At 36.6% G+C, this 13,897-nt stretch overlaps 1 protein-coding gene across 1 annotated transcript; it reads right to left on the reverse strand.

Annotated features, from left to right (window-relative positions):
* Positions 243-6,961, reverse strand: LOC109728154 (calcium-transporting ATPase 4, endoplasmic reticulum-type-like). Its single transcript, XM_020258505.1, is given in 9 exon segments — positions 243-1,324; positions 1,549-1,777; positions 1,898-2,007; positions 2,462-2,839; positions 3,252-3,530; positions 4,674-4,795; positions 4,910-4,979; positions 5,397-6,597; positions 6,599-6,961. Coding segments are annotated over 9 exon segments (3,126 nt in total). The 5' UTR covers positions 6,757-6,961; the 3' UTR covers positions 243-745.

A 13,897-nucleotide genomic window follows, 5' to 3' on the forward strand; every position in this document is an offset into this window, starting at 1 on the left:
TCCAAAATCGAGTTGGATAGGATGTCGACTCCACCTGAGTTTAGTTTATGAGATATTATCCAACATGGATAAAATTTTTGAATAGAGATAAAAGTGACACATAATGATAGATTAGGACTTCTTAACCAGGCATCGTTGGAAAGCTGTCCAACTGTCCTCTAAATTCTTTTTCCATCCAACCCTCTTCGCACTGCTGTTATATCCGGTACGACCAGCACTAGTGCTTTTGAGATGAGTAAACAGGCATTCAGAGGGAAAGCATGCATAAATGTAGTGGAAAAAGAAAGTTCTATTTGTCCACTTTAAGTAGGCATTGTACAACAATAACATTGAAAGGAATTTCGAGAAAGTACCAATTTACAAGAACAGATCCATTTGAAACCCCCGTCCATATTTGCCTCTATAGATACAGCTAAAAGTGGAGGATACAAGAGGTGGTAGCCAGTAGCAACCATGTGAAATTCCATGATATCCCAAGTTGCAATCTTATTCTCCAGTTATGGGCCACATAGAAAGTAACTACAACAAAGTTGAGAGTTCCAACGAATCATCATTCACAGAATCTCTTTGCCATACACTCCCAGCTGCATTAAACTTATATCTTCTCAGATGAAGTAGGTTTTTACCTGTATTCTTCAACCTTTTCTCATACATTTGATTATTTTACGTTGCCGTCCGTGTATGTAGTGAAAGAATGATCATTTAATTTGATTGGGAATGGAAATGATGGCAAATTTTGTTCTTCCTAGTCACCTTTTTGCTTTTGAGATAGGCTCTTGATCCCCGAGGTGCCTGTGCGACGCCCAATGAACTTAAGCACTTCGTCAATGAGGACCACTGGGAAGGCGACCACCAATACCAATAACCATTCACTGAAGTTAAGTGGCACGATCCCAAACACTTTTGCAAAGAACGGTATGTATAGTATCAAAAAGTGCAAACCGAACGAAACCGACATTGCCAGAAGAAGCCATGGATTGACCCAAGGAGGCATAGTAAGTAGGCTCGTGTCTTCAGACAAAGCGTTCAATGAATTGAACATCTCGATAGCCACTAAGACAGAGAGAGAGAGAGTGGTGGCCTTCACTTTACCAGATTTAAAGTAGTCACAGGGGTTCGAGTCGAAGGAGAAAGTGCGGTCACCGGCGGTGAAGGGGGAGACTTCGAAGTTCTCCCACGTGGGGCACTGGGCCCAGTTGGAGAGTTGAGAATAGCTCACGAGGGTGTGGCCATCGGCGCTTAGGTCAATTCCTAAGAAGGATGCGTGAGTGTACCAGATGACGAAGGCGCCGACAGTTGCTATACCAACATACAGGCCAATGACCTGTGAAAGGGTAAAGAAATATAAAACGTGGGTAGTTTTTGCTGCTAGCAAGGACTACAAGGGCATGTTTGGGCCAGCTGGAGCTTCTGCTTAAGTGGTATTTGAGTACAGATGTAGCAGAGGAAGCAATGAAAGCTTCTTTCTGTTAGATCTCCTCAGCAGCTTCTTGCTGCAGCAGAAGAGGAGGCTTCAAATTGAAAGAATAGAAGAAACTGAAACTTTACCGTGTAACGGAATAAGACCCACGCACTGATCAATGAATCGTCACTCCTGCGAGGGGGCTTCTTCATAATGTCTCCATCTGGTGGGTTAAATCCCAAAGCAGTCGCAGGAGGGCCATCTGTGACAAGATTGACCCACAGAAGCTGGACTGGAATAAGCCCTTCCGGAATCCCTAAAGCTGCTGTGAGGAAAATGGAAGCCACTTCTCCGATATTCGACGAGATCATGTACCTACAAAACAAATGCTATTGTTATACCTCTATGTAATGCAAACAAACAACACTTAAATGGCGTATGACTTCACTGTACTATATGTGCCAAATTGTATATAAATAAATAGAGGTGAAAAACCTTATGAAGGCTTTCATGTTGTTGTATATGGATCTTCCTTCACTGACAGCAGCAACGATTGTACTGAAATTATCATCTGCTAGCACCATATCCGAAGCTTCCTTTGCAACCTGGAAGGAAGACACAAACCATTTTCAGCAAGTTCCGAAGGAAAATGTTATTTAGTTGAAGAAAGTCTTTAAAATGCGAGCCTATTTGTACATAGGGGTTTTCTACATATTTACCCTGGCAAACTCCTATGTTTACATGTCTTGCCCTGTTAAGTCCAAAATTTTCTTATATACACTTTGGAAAGCATAGTTTCTTACAAAAATATCTTTATGTTTAGCTGGTTTTAACCTTACAAAAAGTTCTTAAAGGAGAAGAACTTTTGTTAATTATACGTATATATGTGAGAAAGTAAATATTTGAAGCACACATGAAAATCCTGATTTTACAGGGGTTATAAGTAAATAAGTGATTCTACAGGGATCTGTATATGTAGCTATCTCTTTTATTTATGGGTGGCAGCATATTTAACACTTGACCGAGAGCACGTGTTGAAAGAAAGGAAGGAAACATTACCTCAGTCCCCGCAATGCCCATTGCAATACCAATATCAGCCAACTTCAAAGCAGGGGCATCATTCACCCCATCGCCAGTCATTGCAACGACCTCACCATCCTCTTTAAGAAGCCTCACAATCTCTTGTTTGTGCTTTGGTTCAGCCCGTGAGAAAAGAAGCCCGCCTTTTTGCCTTAATTTAGACTTTTTATCAGGGAGAGACATAAAGTCTCTTCCTGTGAAGCTTTTTGTGCTGATGTCTTCTTCTGCACTGAAAACACCTATTTCACGGCAGATAGCCTCTGCTGTTGCTTTGTTATCTCCAGTGATTACGATCACCCTTATGCCAGCTTGCTTGCAATCCTCAATTGCTTTGTGAACCTCCTCTCGTGGGGGGTCCTGTAAAGAAATTATATATGGAGAAAGCAGCAAAGTTTTAGCAAAGGTTTTGAGACATAATAGGAAATAATAGCAAGATTGTAGAGAAAAAGCATAACTGTACAAGCAAACCAGAAATACAGCATATTTTCAAGGGTACATGAATTTAAAAATTTTAACCTTTATTACCCAACAGTAGAGTATGTTTTATACCTCGGTCGGAAATTAAATGAAATATTCTGAAGTCCAAAGTTTTTTGGTGAAAACAATAAAGTTCTAACGAGGTTGACAGAATTTTCTAAAATCAAAAGGAATGAAAGGTTAGGTAGTTAAAGATCAAAATTGTCAAAGTTCAGGAACCCATTTCAAAATGCGTGATAGTTCAAGATAGATTTGCACATTTTTAACTAGATAAAACAAGGTGTCATCTCACCCTTAACCCGACTAAGCCAACAAAGATGAGGTTACTCTCGATGGATGAGTAATTTAATGGGTCGAGTAAAAGCTTATGTGCAGGATGGTCTTCACCATCATATGTGGCAAAATCTAGGAGATCTTCCTTGTATGCAAAGCCCAAGCAGCGCAGGGCATTGGTTGACATTTCATGAAGGGCTTCTAAAATAACTGCTTTAGAGCTTTCATCCAACTCCACAACGGAACCATCGAGCAACTGAATGTAAGAACTTCTCTCTAGCAAATTTTCCACAGCACCCTGTCACAGTGAGCGCTCAATTATTACTTGTGTAGCAAACAAACAATACGAAGCTTTATTGTAGTAGAGATTCTTTTGTATACAAGATTAGCTAATAAAACGGACATAATAATAGAAGGTTCAAAACTGGGGACTACGAGTCATGATGGTTAAATATATAACAACTGAATGGATGATTGGAAAGGCATGTAATGTGATTAGATGGACATGGTTCTACTAGCTATGAAGGAAATCAAATCAAATATAGATAATTTTGAATCATGTATGAATTTATAACTGTCTTCTTACAGCAAAAATATAGCTAGTACGAAAATTCAGCGATTGTTCAAGATGAGAAAACACTCAGACACGACTTCAAATAATCTTTTATCTCATCTGAATTTTCTTAGCTTCTTGCGCTGTGCATCTATTGGTGCAGAGTGCAGTTGTCAATCATATGCGTGACAGAGAAGACATAATAATTATCTTTGTTGCTCAAGTTACACGGGTCTACAGCCAGTTCTATGCTTATTAATTGTTTTGGCTATGAGAAAATTAAACCACAGTAAAGTAGGCAGAAGAACAGTTTTAGAAAAAAAAAAAGTCAAGACAAACGGACACTTGTGAAGTTGTCATAGTTAAATAATTGTGATTGGCTGTGATAAGTCTTATTTAAGAAAGAAAGACTTGACTTGGAAAATAATTAATTGGTTGGAAACAGTTTGGCAACAGTGCATCAGATTCCAGTTGACCAGTCCTTCTTCGAAACTTCTTTATACAAACATAGGGTCAATATAATTTTACATCCTTATATCAGAATAAAGTTGAAAATCACTAGGGCAGCTTGCTGACCACTCAAAACAATATTTTACATAGACTTCCCACTGTTTTCTTAATTTCTGCTATGATAACAAAACTGTAAGTAATGCATTTAAATTCATTTCTAGAAAAAGAGGGCTCTTCTCAATTTCATCATGAACATTCAATTTCTACTGAGTGTTCAAGCAATTATCATAGTGAACTAACATCAAGAGATTAATGACGGTTTCAACCAATAATATGCTAGTCTCGTTACTGTAAAAACACAGAGTGCATGCTAAACTTTCCCTGTTGTTCGTATCAGCAAAATAGTAGGAGCTAAGGTCACAAAAAAATTAGTATTACCTTTACAAGTAATGAATTCCTTCCTGAACTTGATTTCACAATGACTCCCATTGATTTTCGCGTACGATCAAACTCGAGAGTTGCAACCCGACGTGCAACATTGTTCCACCATTGACAGCATTCTTAATTTGATAAAAAAGGAAACAAGAGAGGAAATAATTAGTGATTGACTTTTCGTGTAGAGGTTTAATCCATAGTCCATTGAAGAAACATGGTGGAACCAAGAAAATGCATACTTAGCATCTCAGAAGACTTGAAAGACGATGAAACAGAACCACTCGGAAGTCCCATTTTCTCAACTAAAACCTGACATAGATTGAACAAACATTAGTAAATTATAAGAAAAAAGAGAGCTACAATACTCTGAAATTCTCTGAAGAACATCGAAATCAAGGAATTCCTTGTCGCCAAACTAAAAAAACATGAGCACTACAATGCTCCGGTCATAGTCCAAACTAAATTGGCAACAAGCAAGTCCCATTAAGTCCTGCACAAAGAGGCAGAAACAATTCCAAGCTGATTCGATGCCTCCAATTAGTTATAAATTGATACCGTAATCAAACATGAAACAATGCTATTAGTAAGGCTTGGATAGTACAGCATCGTCAAGTATCTAATTCAAATATCAAGTTTCCTAACCAATTCAATACCAGATGATCAATTTCTCATTGAAAAAATAGTAAATTCCTACTTTAAAAGAAAAAAAAAAGCCCCAAAAATTACCTTCAGTGCCGCCTCGGTCGGCATCCCGCTGGCGACGAAGTGATTCCCCGAATGCGAGACGCTGGCGTCGTTGCAAACGGCGGCGATCTTCGCGACGGTGCGGAGGTTCTGGTCCAGGTCGCCGGCGGGCCAGCCGTGTATCCTCCCATCGGCGGGATCGTACGTGGTGCCCTCGACCCTGAAGCTCCTGATCTGCGCCGTCTCCTTCCCCATGGCCAGCAGGCGCACGGCGGACATCTGGTTGGTGGTGAGGGTGCCGGTCTTGTCGGAGCAGATGACGGTGGTGCAGCCGAGCGTCTCGACGCTGGGCAGCTTGCGGACGAGCGCGTTGTTCTGCGCCATCTTGCGCGTGCCGAGGGCGAGGCAGGTGGTGATGACGGCGGGGAGGCCCTCGGGGATGGCGGCGACGGCGAGCGCGACGGCGATCTCGAAGTAGTAGGCGCACTTGTCGAAGGAGAAGGTGAAGCGGCGGGGCCAGCCGTCGACGAACTCCCAGGTGAAGAAGTAGCGGACGTTGATGGCCCAGACGAGGGCGCAGATGAGGCCGATGATGGTGGAGAGCGCATCCCCGAACTCGTTGAGCTTCTTCTTGAGCGGGGTGTCGTCGTCGCCCTGGGAGGCCTCGTGGATCTGGGAGTGGATCTTGCCGATCTCCGTGTGCATCCCGGTCTGGGTGACCAGCCCCACGCAGCTCCCGTTGGCGATCGTGGTGCCCGCGAAGAGCATGCACTCCTTGCCCTGGAGGTCGGAGTCCTCGGCGTCGACCCTGCGGCTGGTCTTGTTCACGGCCTCGCTCTCGCCGGTGAGCGAGGCCTGCTCGGCGCGCAGGGTGGAGCTGATGAGGTAGAGGACGCGCATGTCGGCGGGGACCTTGTCGCCGACGCGGAGCTCGACGACGTCGCCGGGGACGAGCTCCCTCGCGGGGAGGCTGGGGACGAGCTCCCCGCCGTCGCGGCGCACGGCGGCGTGCTCGGACTGGATCTCCTTGAGGGCCGCGAGCGCCTTCTCGGCGTTGCTCTCCTGCCACACCCCCACGGCGGCGTTGAGGACGAGGATCAGGAAGATGACGAGGGGCTCCACAAAGGAGGAGGCGCCGTGGTCGGCGTCGGCGGCGCCGAGCCAGGCGAGGAGGAAGGAGACGGCGGCGGCGGCGAGGAGGATGCGGACGAGGGTGTCGCCGAACTGCGCGAGGAGGAGCGACCTCGTCGGAGGAGAGCCCCGCCGAGGCCGACACCTTGAACTCCGCCTCGCACTCCCGCACCGTCCGCGCCCACGCCGGAAACACCGCCGCCGACGCTCCGGCGACGCCCGAGGCTGCCCCGTTGTACCTCTTCCCCTGGTCGTGCCCCCCTTTCCCCATTGCTCGCGTTCACCAGCGCCGCTACTTGGAATTTCGTGGTCTCAGAGGAGGAAGAAGAAGAATAAGAAGAAGAAGAAGAAGAGCCGAGGCTAAGACATTCTCTGCTTCTGCTTCTGCTTCTTCGGGAAGGTCGTGGGGAGTGCGGTGGGAGAAAGTGGGGCGGGGCGTGGAAGCGCTTTTATAGCCACGTCTCCCTCTCTCTCTCTCTCTCTCTCTCTCGCGTCGCGATTCGGGGCGGTTACGACGCTACAGCTCCCACCAGTTTGGTACTCTTTCCGTAGTCTTTTTTTTTCTTTTTTTCTTTTTTTTTTTAACTTTAAATACCATTCACCTCATTTCGCTTTTTTTTTTTATTTTAAGATTCTATAATTCAAAGTGTATTATTTTTGGACTCTATAATTTTATTTTATTTTTATTATTCTATTTGTTATTTTTTTTATTAAATAAGTGATGATAAAGTTAAAACTAAAATATACTAAAATGAATATTCGGTAAACTATAGGCAAGATATATATTTCAAGTTTTTTATATATAATTTAATAAAAAAAGTTAACAAAATAACTAACGAAAATAGAAAAATAAAAACACTGGATACTAAATTGATATACTTTAAACTACATAATACTAAAATGAGAAAGTGCAAAACCATAGAAGTGATATTTGAAGTTTTTTTTTTCTTCCTATTTTTTCTATTTTCTTACATTAAATAGGGAAAAAAAAAAGAACATATAGATTATATTATTGATGTGGTATCACCAACGAATCAGATTATTTTTTAGAATTCATATATCCCATCATAGTTATTAAAAAAAAATTATTATTTTTTTAAATAAAAAAATATAATTATTTAGTTATCGATGATACGATGTGATTGCTATATAATAAAATTTTCGGTAGATAGATAAATGTACTTTGAAATTCACGTATATGCAACTAATTAGATCTAAAATTAAGATTTTGTATCCACTAAATCCTTATTTACGTGCTTTCTATTTACTTCTCTTTTTTTCTTTTTTTCTTTTTTTTTTAGAGATCCAAAGTTTACTATATGCTTAATGAAAATATCTGCATGTTACACACTGGTGTGAAGTTAAAAAAATTATAAATTTTTGTTCATTTTTGTTAGAAATTCAAAGGGGAAAAAATATAAAAAACCATAGATAGGCGTTTAATTATATTATTATACTACAATATGTTTTTTGCAAAATTTGTTTCATAAGGTTATAGTCATGTTTTATTTTTCTAACTTTAATTTTCAACAAGGAGAAGTAAAATTTTCTTCTTAATCTTTTTAAATTTCTCTCTCTCTTCTTTTTTTTTTTTTAATGCATGTCATCTATCAATGATACTGCACTCAAATGTTAAGTTTCCATAAACAAAGAATTAGGACAAAAGGATGAGGTACCACCACCATTGACCATGCACATTCCATTATACATAACACAAATTGAAGTTAATGAGAGACTTTATGAAGACTAAAATATAAGTTTCATATACTATACAAATAAGAATTTTGATCTGGACATAATAAAATTATTTTCTTTTTTTTTTTTTCTGTTTTAACCACGAGCTTAAGATTTTGAATTGGCTCGGGCCTTTTGCCAAATTTAATTGTGAAATTCAAATTGCTGCCATCACTACTAGTGCATTATACACAATTCACTCATTATTTTTTTAGAAAGAAACTTGCTGAAAATAAAAGCAACTAAGTTTCGAATTCGAAACATCGAATAACAACCAATAAGTCATTTACTGCTTGCTAGAGACAGTCAATAATGATAACCAAGTTGTAATTGGTGCTTATCTCTCAAAAAAAAAGTTGTAATTGGTGCTTGATATGTTGCGTGAGCACCATGTTATCATTTTGACTTAGATTAACATTAGAACATCATGCTTGATTAGTTTGCTAATACTAAGAGGACTCAACTGGGTAAACATATAAATAAATATATATACATATACATTAGTTAAGAAACTCTACGCATTAATGAATGAAGCAGGTAGCTTGCTACCTATTTCTCAAAAAAAAAAAAAAAAAAAAAAAAAAAAAGTTTCCATAAACAAAGAATTAGGACAAAAGGATGAGGTACCACCACCATTGACCATGCACATTCCATTATACATAACACAAATTGAAGTTAATGAGAGACTTTATGAAGACTAAAATATAAGTTTCATATACTATACAAATAAGAATTTTGATCTGGACATAATAAAATTATTTTCTTTTTTTTTTTTTCTGTTTTAACCACGAGCTTAAGATTTTGAATTGGCTCGGGCCTTTTGCCAAATTTAATTGTGAAATTCANTCACTTTAGTACCCTGTGGTTTAATATTTCGTTAAATTATATACCTCGAAATGAATAATAAAAAAAAAAATTGAAACCATATGATACTAACTTGATACAAAAATGAAATCACAGGTACTAACTTGATACACTTGAAACCACAGGATACTAAAGTGAGAAAGTGCGAAACTACAAGATACTAACTTGGCACACTTGAAATCATAGGATACTAAAGTGAGAAAATACAAAACAACGTGGGGGTATTTAAAATTTCCCCTTTTATATATGTATAGTAAGGTACTGTTACATCTTAATTTCTATGTTTGGTCACGTATACGAAGGAATAAGAAATGTTTGACTTTGAATAATTTCTCAGGGAAAAAAAATTAGAAAAAAAAGGTACTGATACTACAATTTGGCCGTTTCCGTAGTACTTTTTACTGAACATTTGAATTTTTACTTTTTTACATTTATTACATTTTAAGTATATGACTCATTTATCTTACTCTAATAAAGAGTTACACGTCATTTTAAGGACAAAAATTTTATGAGCACCGTGCCCAAACAATTTGATTGGACATGGTGCCCGGATGGACGATGCGTGTGGAGCGGCGCCCATCCGCACCCTCCCTTCCCCATCTCTTTCTCTCTCTTTCTAAAAACCGAGCTCACCAATTTTTTTTTTTTCTTTAAGGGTGCGGATGGGCGCCGCTACACACGGGGCGCCCATCCGGGCACGGTGTCCATAAAATTTTTGTCCCCATTTTACGATCGAAATCATATATAATTAATAGTCGAAACTAAACTGTATACACCTAAAAATTACCTCAGAAATTAAAGTAAACTTAGGTTATTAGCATATATAATTATTATTAGCAAAATATTTGTATATGTAGTTATTATTAGCAAAAAATTTAATCTACTCAAAATAAAAAAAAAAAGAAAAAGAAAACGGGTTTGTCATTGCTTAAGTAAGAGAACGTTAGCGGCATCTATATAATATGATTTTGTATTAAGAAATAAGTATAGTACCTGGGTAGGATCTATTCATTTTCTCCCATCGAGTGAGTTACGAATAATAATATTTAATGAGTAATTAATGGTAAAGTATGTAAACATCTTAATCTAATTGTAGATTAACATTTGTTAATTCCAAAAAAAAAAAACCTCTCCTCTGACTCTACCACGATGTTTATTAGGATAATATTTTTGCAAATACGAGACAAAAAATATATGTATATATTATCTTTGTCAAATCCTAGCACGATTTGTCCCCTTAATTACAATTTAATTAGAGATTAAATAAAGCCGTGTCTTCTAAGTAAAAAAAGAGTAAGTTTCAAATATTATCCGTATAGCTTTGTGCTTTCTCACTTTAGTACTTTATGATTTTTATTTTTTCATCGGCGCTTCCATTAATTTTTCGTTAAATCATCATATACAAAAAACTTTAGCTACCCTATTTATAATTTATCAAATATTCATTTTAGTACCCTATAGTTTGCTGAAATTTTTACTTTAATATCATGTGGCATTAACTTTGTCATTGATTAATTTGAAAAAAAATAACAGAAGTGATAATGGAAAAAAAAAAATAAAATCATAGGGAATAAAAGTGATACATTTTAAACTGTCGAATACTAAAATAAGAAAGCGCGAAATAATAATAGTGGTATTTGAAAATTTCAAAAAAAAAAGAAAGGGTGAAGCGACTTTCAACTTTAATGGAACAAATGCAACTATAACCCTGAATATGCTACTTTTTAAGCACATAATTTTTTTCTTTTCCGCATATTATTATTATTATTATTATTATTAAGGTTCGGGGCTAAAATAAAACATAAAACTTACTTAAATCTGCGACCTCTTTGGCGGTGTTCCGGATAACAAATTGTTCATAGTAAGTACACCATTTGAAATGAAAATCACGAAAATGTAAATTCAGAATTGTGTAGGGACATATAAGCAAAATATAGTACCTGAGTGTAAAAGTCAATGCGTAAAAGTCAATGCGACTCAACTTGAATATTCGTTAAAGAAATGATCGTAGGAAGCTTCGTGGAACCTTCCTAAATCTTATTAAAAAAAAAAAGCTTTAAAAAAAAGTAGTTGGGAGTTAGGACTACGTCGAAAGGCATGTTTTGCTTTATTTAATTTACCATATGTGTACGGTTTCATGTTTTCACTGTGACCCAATGAAAATAAATTAAAATTTAAAACAACCTCCCAAATTAAAAAAAAATGAAAATAAAAGGAGAGGCGGTGTTACAAAAATAGAATTTAGTTACATGTTCTAATAGGAGAGTAGGTCGAGGAGTTTAGCGGAATAAGAGCCTTTGCAGAAGCACTAATTAAATTGAAGAGAATTAATTATTAAAAAATATATGTAATCTATAATCTATTATCTATCTATACTTTTATATGAATCTTCAATATCAAATGATGACATGGCAAGTTCTCATTTTTTTATATTTTTTAAATTACTTTATTTTATTTTTTAATTATTTTTTTCTTATTTTCTTCACCGTAGACCTTCTTATCTTCCAATAGTTCTAACTCTTCTCCTCTTCTTTAACGTCCGCCTCTTTATCTTTCAATAACCCCACCTTCTCTCTATTTATTATTGTAATTAATTAATAATTAATTTTTTCTTCTCCCTAGGTCTCCATTAATCTTTTCGTTCTTCTACTTTTGCTAAATCTCTTTCACTCTCTCCCTCTTCCGTAAAAGTCGCTCGCTTTTATCACTGACGCGATCCCGTCGTGTATTTGGTGGGGATGACAGTGGTGGTAGAAGCTAAAGATCTTGGATGCGGCGGCGGCGGCAGTGACGACAGAAGCGGAAGAGAGTGTATGAATATATAATTAACTTATTACTGACAGTATATATGGTGATAATCAAGTGATCAGAAATTTTTGTATTTTATTTTTTCTTTAATGCCTTTTTTTTTTAACTACCCTATCTATTAGCTTTTTTCAATTTCTTTTATAGTTATTTAGATGTATGTAAAATTGTTAAACAATAAGCTGATAGAAAATATATTTTTTTTATAGGATTTGTTTCTAGAATTAGATGTTCTTTTAAAGGATTTGTATGTATGTTATAAATAATTGCTTACCCTAATTTACAATTTTATATATACACTGAATAATTTTAAAAAATTTACTATTATACAATTAAAATCTAATTCAACAAATACAATTTAAATCATATTAAAGTTTATATATGAAAATTTTATAGCAACTTGAGCTAATTTTATTTAAATTATTTTTATTTAAATTAATTGAATTATTAATCTGGCTAATAATTTTATTTAAATTATTTTATCATTTCTTCATTTTACGCCTCTATTTCTTTCTCTCTTTTTTCCTTTCTGCATCTCCTCACCGTATTTTTTTTGATATATATACAATTTCAGATTATCATCGGTGATCAACAATGATAAAAAAATCGCTTCGATAATATCTGTTCGCTGCATCGTGCGGATAACTACACTAATATTATTTATAGCTCTATTAATAACGTTACTTTTTATTTAAGTAGAATAAACTCAGCATCTATTTTCACCTAGAATTAATAACAATTTCACCAAATAAAATTAACCAATCCCAACGAATGACCTAAACTTAGATCCAGACACGTTCAAAATAAAAATTTACAAAAAAAAAAAAAAACAAGAAAAATCCCCAAATATAGAAATGTGTTTGATTTGTTAAAAGGAATAGATAGGGTTTAACTTGTCATTCACTTGATCAAGTTTTAAGAAAAGGATTAAGCTAAGCTTGTTTAAACATCACATCAATGAGGTGGTTGCTTCAACCTGCAGCTAATGTATAATGAGACACAAAATGTTGCAGGGGTTGTGGACTTTGGGATCTAGCTTGATCAGTGCCCACTACACTTGGCTTCATTTTACTCGAATCGTAGGTTTCCGATAGCGATTTCATCGAAAGATAAGTACCAAATAGATGTTTAGGGTTTAGAGTCGAGAGTTCCGAGTCAAAAAAAGCTTTCGAATCGAGAGTCCCATAAAAATTTCTCTTGTCAGAACTCTCGAATTCAAAGGGCCCTGTCGAGAAAGACTCTTCTGATCAGTGCTAAAATAAAATAAAAAAATTTGACTCATCGGGTGATTATCAAAATATATGTGAAAGTGGGAATCTAATTGACGAGATTATATGCTTATCAGAACTTAATCTGATCAGAAACAATCTAAAATGTGTATTTAACAAAAGTTTGGCTAATAATAAACTTGATTTGTGAGTTTGAATTCTCACTAGATGCAATTTGTTGGCTATTCATTTCAATCCTGATAAGTAGATCGAATATCGAATGGATTTTGAGTTTGGATTCTCGTTAGATCCGACCCGATAATGACTAACTCAAATTTTTCTTGGGCTTGAATAAAAAAAGGCAAGCCAAGTTGGCCCCATTTACCCTACACCTTAATTTTATTTATTACTCCATTTTCCATTTTCTACAAGATTGAGGTAAAAATAAAATTTTAGGACCAAATTTATTACTTGTGAGTTGTGGCAACTTTTTCGGTTGCCCTTTTTTGAATATTTCATAGTTCAATTAGTTAATACTCCAGACCTAAATTCGAATCCTAATTAATTCACATTTTCAGCTAAGTTTATTTCTAAATAAAATAAACGAAGCAGATAGCGTACTATCTGTCTCTAAAAAAAATCAAATATTAAAAAGTTGATGTAACATGAAAATACATAATTTGAAAACAAACAAGCAAACATCCAGGAATATACATATACAATTAGATAAATACACATCTATAGCGTCCGATTCATTCTCTTTAATATTTATATTATAATATATATATATATATATATATA

The sequence above is a fragment of the Ananas comosus genome, linkage group 23, assembly GCF_001540865.1.
Source record: "Ananas comosus cultivar F153 linkage group 23, ASM154086v1, whole genome shotgun sequence".
Classification (NCBI taxonomy): Eukaryota; Viridiplantae; Streptophyta; class Magnoliopsida; order Poales; family Bromeliaceae; genus Ananas; species Ananas comosus.